The sequence below is a fragment of the Dendrobates tinctorius genome, unplaced genomic scaffold (genome assembly GCF_039654945.1).
Source record: "Dendrobates tinctorius isolate UK_male_01 unplaced genomic scaffold, ASM3965494v1 ptg000062l, whole genome shotgun sequence".
Classification (NCBI taxonomy): domain Eukaryota; kingdom Metazoa; phylum Chordata; class Amphibia; order Anura; family Dendrobatidae; genus Dendrobates; species Dendrobates tinctorius.
The window spans coordinates 36,043,637-36,061,707 of record NW_027361730.1 but is presented as its reverse complement, the minus strand read 5'-3'; the positions used below and the strand labels follow the sequence as shown (position 1 = coordinate 36,061,707).

Sequence of the window (18,071 nt, the reverse complement as noted above, 5' to 3'; positions counted from 1 at the left end):
TTTACAAACATCATCTTCGCTGATGAGGGAAATGAGGGAGACCTACACAATATTTACCTATTGGTTTTAATGTTATAGTTTATAGGTATTTATTCCTTTTATGCCTTCAGAATATATTTTTTTGCCTCCACAGAACCTTTCAAAGCAGACTAAGGTAAATGAACAAGTGGCACAAGCTCTGCAGGTGGACAACGAGACCCTCAAAAACCACCACAAGCTGGTCACAGAACAAGTAAGAAAATATACTTCTAGTTACCTTCTTTATTAAAATAAAACTGCTAAAGATCCTGTAGAATAAACCTTTCAATCTAATTTTTGCCCCAAAAGAAACATTTTATACCCAGGACTAGAGGCTTTGACTTTACGGTGACTTTGAGCACAACATATAGTTTGCAGCGAAATATCACAGTATCTCAAGTGGCATCCAGGAAGTTTACATGAATACAACACACAAGTGGCAAAAACCCAAATACCATAATTAAGATTCCTTTCACCTTGTGTGTCACTGTCATTGTAACTTAATGGTCAAATACCACCACACTCACATTATGGTGCAATATAACAGTGGCATACTGCAATCTTTGTGTCACGGATAAAGTTTTTTATTAGTCCCAGCCGCAAAGGGTTCTTAATGACTTCAACACTGACTGCCCATTCTTATGTGGTCTGACCTGAAGCCACTATGGAATGATTGGATGGGATCACAGATCTGTATAATTTGATTTTCTGATGACCAAGGAAGGAAATACCAGTACACAGGACTAGACTATAGATTGGGGTAGTTGGTTTGCTTATTATAGCTTTGGAGCACGGCCGATCCTAATGGACGTGTTATTTAGATACTTATATAATGTACAGGGGTTATGGAAAGTATTCAAACCCCTTTAAATTTTTCACTCTTTATTTCATTGCAGCCATTTGGTAAATTCAAAAAAGTTCATTTTGTTTCTCACTAATGTACACTCTGCATGCCATCTTGACTGAAAAAAAACCCAGAAATGTAGAAATTTTTGCAAATTTATTAAAAAAGAACAACTGAAATATCACATGGTCATAACTATTCAGACCCTTTGCTCAGACACTCATATTTAAGTCACATGCTGTTAATTTCCTTGTGATCCTCCTTGAGATGGTTCTACTCCTTCATTGGAGTCCAGCTGTGTTTAATTAAACTGATAGGAATTGATTTGTAAAGGCACACACCTGTCTATATAAGACCTCACAGCTCACATTGTATGTCAGTCCAAATGAGAATCATGAGGTCAAAGGAACTGGCCAAGGTGCTCAGAGACAGAATTGTGGCAAAGCACAGATCTGCCCAATAAATTTCTGCAGTACTCAAGGTTCATAAGGGCACAGTGGCCTCCATAATCCTTACATGGAAGAAGTTTGGTACCACCAGAAGTCTTCCAAACCTGGCTGTCCAGTCAAACTGAGCAATCGTGGGAGAAGAGCCTTGGTGAGAGAGGTAAAGAATAACCCCAAGATCACTGTGGCTGAGCTCCACAGATGCAGAAGGGAGATGGGAGAAAGTTCCACAAAGTCAACTATCACTGCAGCCCTCCACCTGTCGGGCCTTTATGGCAGAGTGGCCCTACGGAAGCCTCTCCTCAGTGCAAGACATATGAAAGCCCACATAGAGTTTGCTAAAAAAACACATGAAGGACTCCCAAACTATAAGAAATAAGATTCTCTGGTCTGATGAGACAAAGATAGAACTTCTTGGTGATAATTCTAAGCGGTATGTGTGGAGAAAACCAGGCACTGCTCATCACCTGCCCAATACAATCCCAACTGTGAAACATGGTGGTGGCAGCATCATGTTATGAGGGTGTTTTTCAGCTGCAGGGTCAGGATGACTAGTTGCAATTGAAGGAAGCATGAATACGGCCAATTACAGAGATATCCTGGATGAAAACCTCTTCCAGTGTGCTCTGGACCTCAGTCTTGGCCGAAGGTTCACCTTCCAACAAGACAATGACTCTAAGCACACAGACAAAATGACTAAGGAGTGGCTTCCGAACAACTCTGTGACCATTCTTGACTGTCCCGGCCAGAGCCCTGACCAAAATCCAATTGAGCATCTCTGGAGAGACCTGAAAATGGCTGTCCACCAACGTTCACTATCCAACCTGACGGAACTGAAGAGGATCTGTAAGGAAGAATGGCAGAGGATCCCCAAACCCAGATGTGAAAAACTTGTTCATCATTCGCAAGAAGACTCATTTGCTGTACTAGCTCAAAAGGTTGCTTCTACTCAATACTGAGCAAAGGGTCTGAATACTTATGATCATGTGATATTTCAGTTTTTCTTTTTTAATACATTTGCAAAAATTTCTACATTTCTGCCTACTTCTCTTTAACCTTAATCGGGTAATTAGTTAAAAGGTGTGCATTAAATCCTTATAAATACCTGACATAACTCCTTTTGTTCCCCCATCACCCATCACTACACACATAATCCACCAATATGTCTTTTCGGACCCTCATAGAAACCGTCTTACTCTGCGCTATGTTAGCTTGACAGAGCTGTCTATACTGGAACCCACAGATCACAGATAACGCCGTCTGAAAATTATTACTTTTCTCTGTGGTTTATGCTATGTCTTTTGTACAGCTCAAGGTGTTATTTAAAGAGAAACAAAGCCTGGGAAATGCCTACAAGAAAATTTCCCAAGAGGAGAAGCCAGCAGATGACTGGACAGAGAAATCTAGATTAGTTAAGGTAATTTATATGCAAACTGACATTCACCTCATGTAACCTGCTATACTGGAGACCTACACTCCCAGTGCCTGTGACATTCTGTGAATGTTCAATGCCAGAAAAAAAAGAAAGCTTTGGAGATTTATCCAAACAAGAGCAAGCAATACAGAACTTCATATAATCTTATGTGAGGAACAGCATAAACACAAAGCTCCCGGGAAAGTGTCCTGTTAACCTCATAATATGCAAATAGCCTCTTCAGAAGGAAGAGGAAATGATCTCTGGCACCACCTATTGGATGTAGCAATCCTAAAATTCTATCTGAAAACCTTTTAAGATTGCTAAAACCAATAGGTGGCACCAGGGATCAAGTCATCTTTCTTCTGAAGATGCTATTTGCATATTAAAATTCCCAAAGATGCATTGCATGGCCTATATGTCTCCTTACACTGGTTCGGCACTCTCCACAAGAAGAAATATTTCCGCTGAGACCACTTTTAATCTGATAAAACACATTTTCAGCAATGTTTCTGGACCACAGATTATACTAGTGGTATAATATAATGAATCAAGACCAACAATGTGGCCAATAACCAACAATGTATACTGGTGGGGGTCTCTCTTCCACTCACTTTTACAAAGAAATTTAGTGTAGAATTCCAAAAATGTTTCATTTATCTTTTTTTTACAAATAAATCTCCAAATACAGGCAGTCTAGGCACATCATATTACAAAGCATACAATTTCAACAAAATGGTCACGTGATTAATGAATTTTGCCCCAAAGTCTGAAATTGCCTTTTTTTCCCTCTATTTTTAACAGAGTTTGCGACTTTCTAGTGGGAAATGTTGCACGTTTCGCAAAATGTTGCAAAAAATGTGGTAAATTGGCATCAAGTGTTCACACGGCCTTACACATTTGTTTTTCTCATCATAAACTCTGCCATAATGTAATACTCATCAATTAATTTGAGATGCTAATGGTGTACACTTTTTCTTAATGTGTCCTGTCTTATAGAATGTTTTGAGATCTGTAAAGGTCAACAAGGATCTATCAAAGGACAAAATGGACCCTCAAGTTGATCTCCAGAACCCACCAAGAGAGATAGCTGAGAAAGATATCCGCAAATTGCAAAGGCAGCTTGAGGAAAAATCTGAAAAAGTACAGTATTACTAGTTTTCATTACTTTTGTAATTTTAACCTGCTCGAGCTGGAAAGACACAGTTGGGTGAAGCTGGAGACAGCACTTCCTCTGCACTGAAATGTAGTAGGACATGGGACATGCATGGCCAGTTTTAGATAAAGTGGGGCCCTGGGCAAAAGTCTAAAATGAGGCCCTAAATGCTAACATATTGTATCGTCACACTCAAACATTTCAGTTTCATTTATATGCAGTGTAGTTCAGGCTGTTCAATGAGCACGATGGACAATATTGAACTTGTTTGATGCTTGTTTCCCAGCCTCTTTACACCGGATGAGGATGAATGATGGGCACAGAGCGATCACTGGTAGATCAATCTGTCCCCATATATTATCATGTTATCAGCAACAGTCTGAAGTGTAGGTTGGGTGATGTGCTGCCAAGAACAATGATTTTTGTACTGCCATAAACAATCTAATCAACCTGGAATGGTTGTCAGTGCCGGATTTCTTTCAGCGCCACCCACTGGTGGGCGCTCATAGCAAGTGAGCAATTCTACTACATAGAGGCGATCTGACCGTCACCTCTATGTAGCAGAGCCGATCAGGTTGTGGTAGCCTATTGAAGCATGCCAAAAGTAAAAAGATAATGTTTTAAAAATATAAAATAAATAAATAAAAGTTCAAATCACCCCTCTTTCGCCCCATTCAAAATAAAACAATAAAAATAAAATCAAACATACACATATTTGGTATCGCCGTGTTCAGAATCGCCCAATCAATTTTAAAAAAAATGATTAACCTCATCGCTAAACGGCGTAGCGAGAAAAAAGTCAAAATGCCAGAATTACATTTTTTGGTCGCCACGACAATGCAATAACTGGCGATCAAAAGATCGTATCTGCACCAAAATGGTATCATTAAAAACATCAGCTCAGCAAGCAAAAAATAAGCCCTCACGCAACCAGAAATCACAAAAAATAGAGATGCTACGGGTATCGGAAAATGGTGCAATTTTTTTTATCACTTAGATAAAATGGAACCTAGACATGTTTGGTGTCTATGAACTTGTAATGACCTGGAGAATCACAATGGCAGGTCAGTTTTAGCATTTGGTGAACCTAGTAAAAAAGCCAAACAAAAAACAAATGTGGGATTGCACATTTTTGCAATGTCACCGCACTTGAAATTTTTTTCCCGTTTTCTAGCACACGACATGGTAAAACTAATGATGTCGTTCAAAAGTACAACTAGTCCCACAAAAAACAAGCCCTCACACTCCCATATTGACAGAAAAATATAAAAGTTATGGCTCTGGGAAGGAGGGGAGCGAAAAACGAAAACGCAAAACCGAAAAAAGCTCCAGGGGTTAAGGGGTTAATCATGTGGTATTTTACACAAAAACGTTGTTTACGACTGCTTGGTCCAGTAATTTATTGGGGCAGCTAAATGTACACATTGTTGTTCTCACAATGAGAAAAAAAATGCAGTCTTCGGATTATGATGTGTGTTTTTTAAAAATTGATGCAGATCATATTGCCACATTGATATGATACCGGTGTGGATCTTTAAAGTGAATAGGGAGCAACAATGACATTAAAAACCACATTAAAAATATGAATATGAATTGGTTTTGCTGAGGGAAACGTGGCTAGGAGAGACTCTGAGAGGCATGAAAAAAAAACACATTTTTATTTGATGAGTGAACTTAGTAGGGGTAGACTTATAATTGCAAGCTATAAGGAAGGGTTGTGTACTTGGCAAGATTTCCGTCAACATGTGCTTACATATGATTACTCTGTGAAGCCCATTAATCTAGCCTGAAAGCAATATTTTAGCATACCAAGGCAATACTGTTTGCAATGAAGCATGGCATAACTGATTTTCTTAAATTGTTTTTCTCACTGATTAATGTGAAAAACTTCAAGTGCCCCAATAAGCCTGTGAAGATACAGCATGGGCACAATGCAGGCAATAATATACACTGATACATCTCCATTTTGAAATCCATTCTCAGTTTTGTCTCAAATATAAATCATGAAGAAAACTACAGAAAAATCCAAACTGTGAACCGGTTTTAAAAGTTTTAGTGAATGCCCAAAAATTAAAGCTCGAGCAAGGATGATGATGAAAATTTAAGACTGAGAAAATTAAAAATGACTTACAGGTTATATATTGACTTGATTTTCTTCAGATATCCACAATGGCCTCCGAAATCAAAATGTTAAAAGAGAAAAATGACTCTCTAATGAAAGGTTGGTACAAATAATTTGTTATCATTCATTGGTAAGTTGCTCAGTGGGGTTGCGTTCAGCTCTGTGCAGCTAAATTCTTCCTCACCAAAATTGTCAATTTTATGGACTTCACTTTGGGCGCAGAAACATGACCGTGATGTAACATTAAAGTGCCTTCCTCTAAAATGTTCTCCAACATGTCTGTGTATGATATAGCATTAACATTTCCCTTTACTGTAAATAAGGGGCTGAGTCCAAATCCTGAAAAACAGCCATATACCACCTACCTTAACCGAACAGTGTTTCATGTGTGTAAATTTATAATATTCTCCAGGTATTCACCAAATCTAGCGGCAAACTTTACACCACCCCACTGATATATGGCTCTGCGCATGCAGCTCCTGTGTGCTGCTGTAGTGAGTGATGCGACACAGAATAGGCAGGTTATACACAAGGTGATTCAGTACTTGGCAGCTCCACTATGTGATCTAACTTAGCAAATACAGCATTTACAGTTGACAAATGTCAATTCTATATCAGATATTCCTCAAACTGACCTTTGGCATCTGCCTACATACTGTGTGTCATGATCCAGGCCAGGTTTTGTATCCTGTCTCCCTTTCCCGGTCTGACCATGTTAAGGGTTAACTTTCTCTGCCTCGTTCTGGTGCCAGGCTGGCTATTTCTCTTCTCTGCATCCTGCTGGTGATGTCAGTTATAGTTTCGGCCTACGGCGTGAGTAGCTGACTCCGTGTATACCCTGATTTGTCCTTTTGCTGTTGCTGACTTTGCCAGTGTCTGTTTTGTTTCCCTCTTCCCAACTCTGTGTTCCCCTTTCATGTTTTGGACTCTCTGGTATTTGACTTGGCTTGGACCCTGACTTGCTGTTTGTCTCTTGTCTTTGGCATATCTGCTCCTGACTGATACTAACCCATTTGGCTTTGTTCTGACTCTCTGTTTGTTTATTCCTTTGGTACTGCGCTACAGGCTAATATCGACCTGGCTTGTTTGACTATTCTGCTACCACCTGCTGGTAGCCTCGCTGCTGCGCCGCAGGTCTGCTCTTGCTGTGTTCAGTCCTCCCTCCACTCTATTCCCATCTGCGGAGCTTGCATCTACCTGCATAGCAGCAGCGTGACATTATATCTGACTGCAGACAGTTTTTTTTTCCTTTGCTCCCCTTTCTATGGATCCGTTCCATACCTTGGCAGATCAGATGTCTAGTTTAACGCAAATGATGCAGGACTTGTCTGTGGAACATAGGGCTCTGGCCATGTCTCATAACCAACTGCAGAGGGAGCTTTTTGAGACAGTTAAATCTATTTCCCAATCTGTCTGTAAGCACTCTCACAATGTTGATGTTTTGCTGCACTCTCCTGAACCTACAGTCAGGCTCCCAAATACCTTCTCCAGAGAAAAGGAGAAATTCCGTATCTTCAGGGAGAATTGTAAGCTTCTGTTCTCTCTTAGACCCCGACCCTCCGGAGATGACAGTCAGCAGGTGGGGATAATTATTTCCTTACTGCGGGAGGGTCCTCAATCGTGGGCTTTCTCTTTACCTGTGACTGCCCCTGAACGTGTGTCTGTGGATAGGTTCTTTGAGGCCTTAGGACTTATTTTTGATGAACCAGACCGGGTCTCTTCCAGGGTAAGCTCTCTGCCGAATGGTATTGCTCTGAGTTCAGAGGATGGTCCACTGAGGTGTCCCGGAACAACACTGAGCTTAGATGTCAGTTCAGGAGGGGACTGTTGGATCATCTGAAGGATGCTCTGGCTCTCCATCCACCACCCAGCTCCTTGGAGGAGGCTGACTCAGGACATCCGTATGGATCGGAGGCTGTGGGAGAGGTGTAATTCCTTTGCTTTCTACTAATCCTGATGTGATGCCACATTCTGAACCTATTAAAGTGGGGGTCACCAACCTCAAGGAGAAGGAGAGAAGACGGCAACGTGAAGGAAAGCTATGTTTTTACTGTGGATATCCCAGACATTGGAAAAAAGACTGCCCCTCCTGCCCACTGACTAACAAGCTGTTGAGTCTGGGTGATTGTCGAGGTCACCCAGACTCTCGGGTACCTTTTTCCTTATTTCATAAGATATTGTTGGAAGTGGAACTTTGTTGTGGGAATTGCTACACGCCCACTTCAGCTTTCATGGACTGTGGGTCATCCATGAACTTTATTTACTCTAATTTGGTGACCAAGTGTAAGATAGGGACAGTTACTCTTGATACTCCCATTCATATTGTGGCCATTGACAAAACACTGCTGGCTAAGAATGTTATTAAATTTGTCTCAGAGGAGTTTCTCCTCAAGGTAGGTTCCTTGCATCAGGAACGTATTTCATGTTTGGTTCTGGACAATCTTCCTGCGGGACTGGTGTTGGGATTTCCTTGATTACAGTTACTCAATCCTGTTATAGACTGGGAATCTCGGGATATTGTTAAATGGGGTCCTAATTGTTCTAAGGGTTGTCTTGCAACTGTACTTGTGCCATTCGTTAATCTGGAGGGTATTCCGGAGTACCTGAAGGATTTTGAGGATGTTTTTCCGAAAAGGAGGCCGAGGTCTTACCACCACACCGCCCTTTTGATTGTACTATCAATCTGATTCCGGGTGCTAAATTGCCTAAGGCCTGTCTGTACAACCTTTCCGGCCCGGAGCGAACCACGATGAAGGTGTATATCTCAGAAAGCCTACGTAAAGATCACATCCGTCCCTCTGTCTCTCCTGTGGTGGCTGGATTCTTTTTTGTAAAAAAAAAAAAGGATGGTGGTTTGCGCCCGTGCCTCGATTTTCGTGATTTAAATAAGATTACGGTGAGAAATACTTATCCCCCCTCCCACTCATCCCTGATCTGTACAACCAATTGTCTGGGGCCAAGTGGTTTTCTAAATTGAACCTTAGGGGAGCATATAACCTTTCCGTATTCGGGAGGGGGATGAGTGGAAAACAGCATTTCTCACCTCTGAGGGTTTGTTTGAGAATTTGGTCATGCCCTTTGGTCTCACTTATGCACCATCAGTTTTTCAGAATTTTATTAACCTTGTATTTTCTGATTTCATTGGGCACTTTATGGTGGTTTATTTAGATGATATCTTTGGATTTTCATCTGACAAATAAGATCACATGGGTCATCTACGTGCAGTTATCCAGAAGTTACGGGAGAACTCTCTTTTTGCTAAGCCTGAAAAGTGCTAATTTTTCATCCAAGAGCTGTGCTTTCTGGGGTTCATCTTGTCTGCCAACAGGTTTCGTATGTACCCTGGGAAGGTACGGGCCATTGTGGATTGGGTGCAACACAGAGGCCTTAAGAGTCTTCAGTGTTTTTTGGGTGTTTGCCAATTATTACAGGAAATTCATTAAGGGGTTTTCGCAGGTGGTCAAGCCCCTCACTGATCTTACTCATAAGGGGGCTGATCTTAAAAACTGGTCATTTCCAGCAGTGGCGGCGTTTTCTTTATTAAAGGAATGTTTTATGTCTGCCCATGTTTTGGTCCAGCCTGATCCATCTGAACCATTCATTGTTAAGGTGGACGCATCGGAGGTTGGGGGGCGGTGTTCTCCCAAGGACCCGTCACTTTAGCTAACTTAAGACCTTGTGCCTTCTTCTCTAAGAAATTTTCTCCTGCTGAGAGAAATTATGATGTCAGGAATCGGGAGTTATTAACCATCAAGTTGGCTTTTGAAGAATGGAGGCAGTTTTTGGAGGGGGCTGTTCATTGGATCATGGTGATTATGGACCACAAAAACCTGTCCTACATTGAGTCCACTAAATGTTTGACTCCTAGACAGGTGAGGTGGTCGCTTTTTTTTTTTCACGCTTTCATTTTTCCATCACCTTTTGACCTGGTTCCAAAAATTGCCTTTACGCCTTATCTCGTAGCTTGGATCCGATATCCCCTCCCGAACCTCCTTCCTCTATTCTTCAGCACGGGGTGGTCATGGCAGGGGTGTCATCAGAATTGGAGAGGGAGATTCGTGAGGCTCAGTCTCTTGCTCCTCTGTCATTGCCTGATAACAAGCTACCGGTTGAGGGTGCTACGGAGTTCCATGATTCTGCTATTAGTGGGCATCCTGGAATCTCGGTCACTCGAAGAGCTATTGCTAGGCTGTTTTGGTTGTCCTCCATGTCTTCTGACATCCTGTGTTTGTGTCCTCTTGTGACACGTGTGCACGTGCTAAAGTTTCCCATAACCGGCCGGGCAGGAAATTGGTGCCATTGCCAATTCTGGATAGACCTTGGACTCAATTGTCCATGGACTTTATCACTGATCTACCTCCTTCTAATGGCAAAACTGTGGTCTGGGTGGTGGTTGACAGGTTGAGTAAACAGGCGCATTTTGTACCTTTGGCAGGTATGCCTAATACAGAAACACTAAGTTGTTTGTTGAGCACGTGGTGAGTTTAAATGGCGTGCCTCTGAGCGTCGTTTCTGATATAGGGGTACAATGTGTCCAAATTTTGGAGGGCTTTTTGTAAAAGGTTGGGTATTTGCTTGACTTTCTCCTCGGCCTACCATCCTGAGACCAATGGTCAGATCGAGAGGACCCATCAGTCACTTAAACAAATTTTGCGGTGTCTTGCCACGTCTCAGCAGAATGATTGGTGCTCTTCATTGCCTGTGGCTGAGTTTGCATTTAATAATAGGATTAATCAGTCCACTGGCACCTCTCCGTTCTTTTGTAACTACAGTTTTCACCCCCATTTTGGTGAATTTTCCAGGCTGGATTCAGGGTGTCCAGGGGTTGATTTGGCAATTCAGTAGTTGGGGAGGTGTGGAGGTAGGAACATTGGTGAGGCTCAGGGCAAGCATAAACATTTTGCTGACAAGGGACGGTCTTTAGGGCTGGTATTTCTAGTAGGCGATAAGGTGGTTGTCTACCAAGAGCATACTGTTGAAGGTTCCTTCTGTTCAGCTGGGTCCTAAGTTTATTGGCCCTTACAAGATCATGAAGGTTGTCAACCCAGTTGCCTTTCGCTTGCGCCTTCCTCCGTCGCTGCGGATCCCCAATATGTTCCATAAGTCCTTCCTGAAGTCATTTGTATCTTCCTTTGTTGGGTCGCCATCCCTTCTGCCACCTGTCTCTGTGGATGGTCAGACTGAGTATGAAGTGGAATGGATTGTGGATTCTCACATGATCCACCAATCACTTCAGTATTTGGTTCACTGGAGGGGTTATGGTCCTGAGGATCGATAGTGGGTCCCTGTCCATGCTGATCACTTGGTTCGGGCCTTTCATGCTCCTTATCCTGGGAAGCCTGGGGGTCTGGTGGCCCCCCTTGAGAGGAGGGTACTGTCATGATCCAGGCCGGGTTTTGTATCCTATCTCCCTTTCCTGGTCTGATCATGTTAAGGGTTAACTTTCTCTGTCTTGTTCTAGCGCCGTGCTGGCTATTTGTCTTCAGTGCATCCTGCAGGCGGTGTCAGTTATAGTTTCTGCCTACGGCGTGAGTAGCTGACTCCGTGTATACCCTGATTTGTCCTTCTACTGTTGCTGACTTTGCCAGTGTCTGTTTTGTTCCCCTCTTTCCGTCCCCACTCTGTGTTCCCCCTTTCATGTTTTGGATTCTCTGGTATTTGACTTGGCTTGGACCCTGACTTGCTGTTTGTCTCTTGTCTTTGACATATCTGCTCCTCACTGGTACTGACCCATTTGGCTTTGTTCTGACTCTGTGTTTGTTTATTCCTTTGGTACTGCGCTACAACTAATATCGACCTGGCTTGTTTGACTATTCTGCTGCCACCTGCTGGTAACCTCGCTGCTGCAGGTCTGCTCTTGCTGTGTGCAGTCCTCCCTCCACTCTATTGCCATCTAGTGGAGCTTGCATCTACCTGCATAGCAGCAGTGTGACACTGTTGCCATATGTCAAGTTACAGAACTCTACAGTAAGAGCCATATTGATACCAATGTTTGACTATGGATATTGCATGGCTGTGTGCCTGAGCACTTAGGAGGGTGAGTGGACGCACTTTGGCCTGCCATATAATAATATACAGTGGGGAAAAAAAGTATTTAGTCAGTCAGCAATAGTGCAAGTTCCACCACTTAAAAAGATGAGAGGCGTCTGTAATTTACATCATAGGTAGACCTCAACTATGGGAGACAAACTGAGAAAAAAAAATCCAGAAAATCACATTGTCTGTTTTTTTTTCATTTTATTTGCATATTATGGTGGAAAATAAGTATTTGGTCAGAAACAAGCAATCAAGATTTCTGGCTCTCACAGACCTGTAACTTCTTCTTTAAGAGTCTCCTCTTTCCTCCACTCATTACCTGTAGTAATGGCACCTGTTTAAACTTGTTATCAGTATAAAAAGACACCTGTGCACACCCTCAAACAGTCTGACTCCAAACTCCACTATGGTGAAGACCAAAGAGCTGTCAAAGGACACCAGAAACAAAATTGTAGCCCTGCACCAGGCTGGGAAGACTGAATCTGCAATAGCCAACCAGCTTGGAGTGAAGAAATCAACTGTGGGAGCAATAATTAGAAAATGGAAGACATACAAGACCACTGATAATCTCCCTCGATCTGGTGCTCCACGCAAAATCCCACCCCGTGGGGTCAGAATGATCACAAGAACGGTGAGCAAAAATCCCAGAACCACGCGGGGGGACCTAGTGAATGAACTGCAGAGAGCTGGGACCAATGTAACAAGGCCTACCATAAGTAACACACTACGCCACCATGGACTCAGATCCTGCAGTGCTAGACGTGTCCCACTGCTTAAGCCTGTACATGTCCGGGCCCATCTGAAGTTTGCTAGAGAGCATTTGGATGATCCAGAGGAGTTTTGTGAGAATGTCCTATGGTCTGATGAAACCAAACTGGAACTGTTTGGTAGAAACACAACTTGTCGTGTTTGGAGGAAAAAGAATACTGAGTTGCATCCATCAAACACCATACCTACTGTAAAGCATGGTGGTGGAAACATCATGCTTTGGGGCTGTTTCTCTGCAAAGGGGCCAGGACGACTGATCCGGGTACATGAAAGAATGAATGGGGCCATTTATCGTGAGATTTTGAGTGCAAACCTCCTTCCATCAGCAAGGGCATTGAAGATGAAACGTGGCTGGGTCTTTCAACATGACAATGATCCAAAGCGCACCGCCAGGGCAATGAAGGAGTGGCTTCGTAAGAAGCATTTCAAGGTCCTGGAGTGGCCTAGCCAGTCTCCAGATCTCAACCCTATAGAAAACCTTTGGAGGGAGTTGAAAGTCCGTGTTGCCAAGCGAAAAGCCAAAAACATCACTGCTCTAGAGGAGATCTGCATGGAGGAATGGGCCAACATACCAACAACAGTGTGTGGCAACCTTGTGAAGACTTACAGAAAACGTTTGACCTCTGTCATTGCCAACAAAGGATATATCACAAAGTATTGAGATGAAATTTTGTTTCTGACCAAATACTTATTTTCCACCATAATATGCAAATAAAATGAAAAAAAAACAGACAATGTGATTTTCTGGATTTTTTTTTCTCAGTTTGTCTCCCATAGTTGAGGTCTACCTATGATGTAAATTACAGACGCCTCTCATCTTTTTAAGTGGTGGAACTTGCACTATTGCTGACTGACTAAATACTTTTTTTCCCCACTGTATGTATAATTGTTTAAAAATACTGGATTTTACTTGCTGAGTTCTGTCAAAATGAATGCCAGTTATCACGACGGCTAAATTATTTGTATGCCTATGGCTTTCTTATGAACGTGACTTTGCCCTCTTGTTATTATTGTTATAACCAAATGAATTTCTGTGCCTTTAGCCATTTTTTGCAGGAAGAAGGTTGGGTGTTTTTTTTCATAAGTTATTACACTGACCCTACTTTCCTTATATTTTGTCACGCTGTGATGGTCTTAGGTAGGGTAGGGGGCCTCAAACTGTCCCTGGAACTGGGACCCTAAGTATCCGTGTCCTGGGGTTACTGTTGATGGTAGAGAGGCCAGAGTCTTTGACATAACTATGCTCCTGTTAAACCCTAATCTGTCCCCTCTCCCACCCCATGAGGCATGGGACACAAATGTAATGTCAACAAAACACAATAGACAAAACGGGGATAACCGAAAACCTGTGTCATACAAAAGCACCAACCAACAATACGGGAAGGATAGAGACAGGGAGGAATAAACTAAATGGGACCAGGGACCAGGAGATAAACACACATACATGTTATGATTGAGTCACCATAGGAGGCAAAAACAGAAATGCTAGCTAAGTCCAGAAAACCAGAGAAGTTGGCAGCTATGGGATTGCAGACCCCTGAACCTATCAACACAACTAGCAGTAGCCGTGGGGGGTTCCTACGATGCCCTAGACCCTTCGATCACAGCCGGAGAAATAAATAGGCCTAAAGAAAGAAAGGGGAAATCTAAACTGCCCCAGAGCAGACCCCAAAGCAATAGGCAGCCCCCAACATATAATGACGGTGAAGCAAGATGAAAACACTAACACAGACAGAAAGATAGACTGAGCAAAGACGGGGCCCAAGCTAACTAGATAGAAAAGGACAGGAAGGCTGCTGTCTGCAATCCGTGAAAAACCCTATGAAAATAAGAGCCAACAGACTGACAGTGAAAAAGGCCCTGAAGACGCTAGGCTTCAAAAAAGCTATGTCAGTACTCAGGAATATTCTGAAGACAGAGCAACCGGCAAAAGGAGATTCAGCTCACCCCAGCAGGGAATGGCAGAATCCAGAAAAGCAAGGAAAGCAAAAACAAAACACAAATGCTAACAGGCAAAGCAGAAAACTTAGCTTTAGAGGAGCAGGAATCAGACTGGTGTCCTAGAAGTCCACAGAGAAATCACCCGCAGGGCAGAAGGGCGTCGGCAGCCTTATATCCAGTCCGTGACTCCACTCAGCCAATCATCCTCATTAGGCTCAGGTGCCTGATAATCAGGCTCATTACCTTCCTTTACCAGAATAGGGAATTCACCAGACCTCAGCGATGAAGGGGAAAATGAACTCACAACGCATACAACAGAACCACTTGTACAACTTCTCTCCAAAACACTTAGTTTAAGAACACAGCAAAGGAAGACGAATCTCCAATAGCAAGAACAAACTCTTATGCAGCATAGTGTCTCCTAAGAGCATGGAAGCAGAGCTTTCACTGGCAAGACAGAAAAGGTCTGGCCAGGTTTTATAGGAAGAGACAGAGTTAATGACCAAATCAGAAGGAGCTTAAATGAGCTGCATGTTTCTGACCAGCATAGAAAGGGTCGTTAACTTCTTCAGCACCAAAGGAAACCAAATTAATTTAATATGGGATACAAAGACACAGACTAAATAGAAGATCTGCAATTCACAATACACATTGATGTTCTACTCCACAGAATTCCTAGGTTGGCGTGACATACTTGTGACATGTTTTTTATGAAAGTTTTATATTTCTCTGTTTCTGTCTGTATGTAGCTAAGCTACGTTTCCAGCAGCAGGTCCAACAGATAAGAAGTATTTCCCAGATTGGTCAGAAAAAAGAACCTACAGACCCTACTGTGCCCCGTTTATCTGGAGGCTCCAGAAATCTTCAGGAAGCTGAGTCAGGCAGTCAAGGATCATTAACATCAGTAACTGGAAACCAGACTCCAGAAGAATTCTGGTCAGACTCTGTTCAAAGCTCAAGATCTCCAACACCTATAAACACAAGTGCTACACATTCTCCAGCGAGACTCAATATTCCTGGAGCGATGAGCAAGAGCTGGAGGAGTCACGCAGAGGGATCTCCGCTAAGTCCACGAAGTCAGAGTGAGATGGAGGGATCAGGTGAGGCCCTGGGTCCATTCTCACCTAGGGCTTCAGCACTTCTGTCCCCTAGGCCCTATCAGCCTCGAAAATCAATGTAGACAGAAAGATTTGGAGATCACATTTCAGAATAAGTCATGAATGTATTATACCATGACAAATATTGATTGATTTTGGCTTTACTCATTTGTTTGTTAAGTAGCATGTATTTTTCACATGCATATAATCTTTCAGTCATCTGCTTACTAAAGTATCACCTTAAATTTAATTATTTTCATGAATAACATCCTAAAACTGTTGTTGCAGAAGGAGCCCTGCAAGATGATATTATGTATGTTATTTATAGGTGCCAAGACCAATTTGTGATGGAAAAATATAGTATATGCATTGCAAATTAACTTATTCTATATATTTATTATTTTTCATACATAAGATTATTATACTGAGGTGTGAAATCACATGTTTTGGCTATATACAGGTAGTTGTATCTTCAGCTTGATTTGATGAATAAAGCAGACAATCAGGAGAGATCATAAAGGATTGTTTGTCCTATAGTGTTCTTTTATTGATCCATTTGTTTGACTATAGTCTCTATCAGTTGACCAAGCTGTCTCACTACTGGATACTTGAGATGTTATATTTATGCACAATAAGTACATATATATTTAGCTGAATTATAGCAAATGTCGGACTAATCAGATATGTTGAGTATACCCCTCTATTACATATGTTTCTAATAAACAAGACATTTTTACACCTTATAAAACATTAAATGTTTGATTTACTTTTTTTGTCTTATTCTAATTGCTATATTGTCTCTTTTTCATTGCACAGTGCTATAAGCCATCCACATGCAATTATAGCAATTATATGGACTATCCTATACAGTCAGTTGGTCAAGTTAGTTAAACTTTGGGGTTTTATTGTATATAAATACTAGCTGAAGAGCCCGGCGTTTCCCAGGCATAGTAACTAACTATGGTTAGTTATAACAAATTATAATGATTATATATATATATATATATATATATATATATATAAAGCTGAGTGTATAGCCCCGCCCACTCCGCATAGCCACATTCACTATAATTCACTGCTACCCCTAATATCCCACATCATCCCGTCAGCCAGAGCCATCGGACTACTACCCCTAATATCCCACATCATCCTGTCAGCCAGAGCCACCAGACTACTACCACAGATATCACACATCATCCCGTCACAGCCGCCGGACTACTACCCCTAATATCCCACATCATCCCGTCACAGCCGCCGGACTACTACCCCTAATATCCCACATCATCCCGTCAGCCAGAGCCACCGGACAACTACCACTAATATCCCACATCATCCCGTCAGCCTGGGGTAAGAACCAGAGCGCTGAGTGGAACGGTCCTAACTTCCATACCGGGGATCCCTTTAAGAGAGGCCTGGCATCAGAACCAGAGCGCTGAGTTTATTTGCCCTGACTTCCATACCAATGATCCCTTTAATAGAAGCCTGGGGTGAGAATCAGAGCGCTGAGGGATTTACCCTAACTTCCTTACCAGAGATCCCTTTAAGAGAGTCCTGGGTCAGTACCAAAGCGCTGAGGGATTTACCCTAACTTCCATTCCGGAGATCCCTTTAAGAGAGGTCTGGGGTCAGTACCAAAGCGCAGAGTGGATTTGCCCTCACTTCCATACTGGGGATCCCTTTAAAAGAGCCTAGGATCAGAACCAGAGCGCTGAGAGGATTTGCCCTGACTTGCATACCAATGATCCCTTTAAAAGAACCTTGGGGTCAGAACCATAGTGCTGAGGTATTTGCCCTAACTTCCATACAGGAGATCCCTTTAAGAGAGCATGGGGTCAGTACCAGAGCATTTGAAGGCAATTGCCCTGACTTTCTTAAAGGAATCCCTGGTATGAGAGGCCTGGGGTCAGAACCAAAGTGCTGGATGGATTTGCCCTGACTTCCGTACTGGGGATCCCTTTAAGAAAGGCCTGGGGTCAGTACCAAAGCGCTGGATGGATTTGCCCTGACTTCCATACTGGGGATCCCTTTAAGAGAGGCCTGGGGTCTGTACCAAAGCGCTGGATGGATTTGTCCTGACTTCCGTACCGGGGATCCCTTTAAGAGGGGCCTGGGGTCAGTACCAAAGCGCTGGATGGATTTGCCCTGACTTCCGTACCGGGGATCCCTTTAAGAGAGGCCTGGGGTCAGTACCAAAGCGCAGAGTGGAATGGTTCTAACTTCCATACCGTG

General features: G+C 42.6%; 1 protein-coding gene across 1 annotated transcript in view; it reads left to right on the top strand.

Annotated features, from left to right (window-relative positions):
* Positions 1 to 16,576, top strand: part of LOC141093076 (uncharacterized) — an 86,997-nt gene extending 70,421 nt beyond the window's left edge. Inside the window, exons 21-25 of the mRNA XM_073579535.1 lie at positions 134 to 232; positions 2,618 to 2,725; positions 3,722 to 3,865; positions 6,039 to 6,099; positions 15,495 to 16,576. Coding sequence (XP_073435636.1) covers positions 134 to 232; positions 2,618 to 2,725; positions 3,722 to 3,865; positions 6,039 to 6,099; positions 15,495 to 15,925 — 843 coding nt within the window. The 3' untranslated portion in view covers positions 15,926 to 16,576. The remainder of the gene's footprint in view (positions 1 to 133; positions 233 to 2,617; positions 2,726 to 3,721; positions 3,866 to 6,038; positions 6,100 to 15,494) is intronic.
* The last annotated feature ends 1,495 nt before the right edge of the window (positions 16,577 to 18,071 follow it).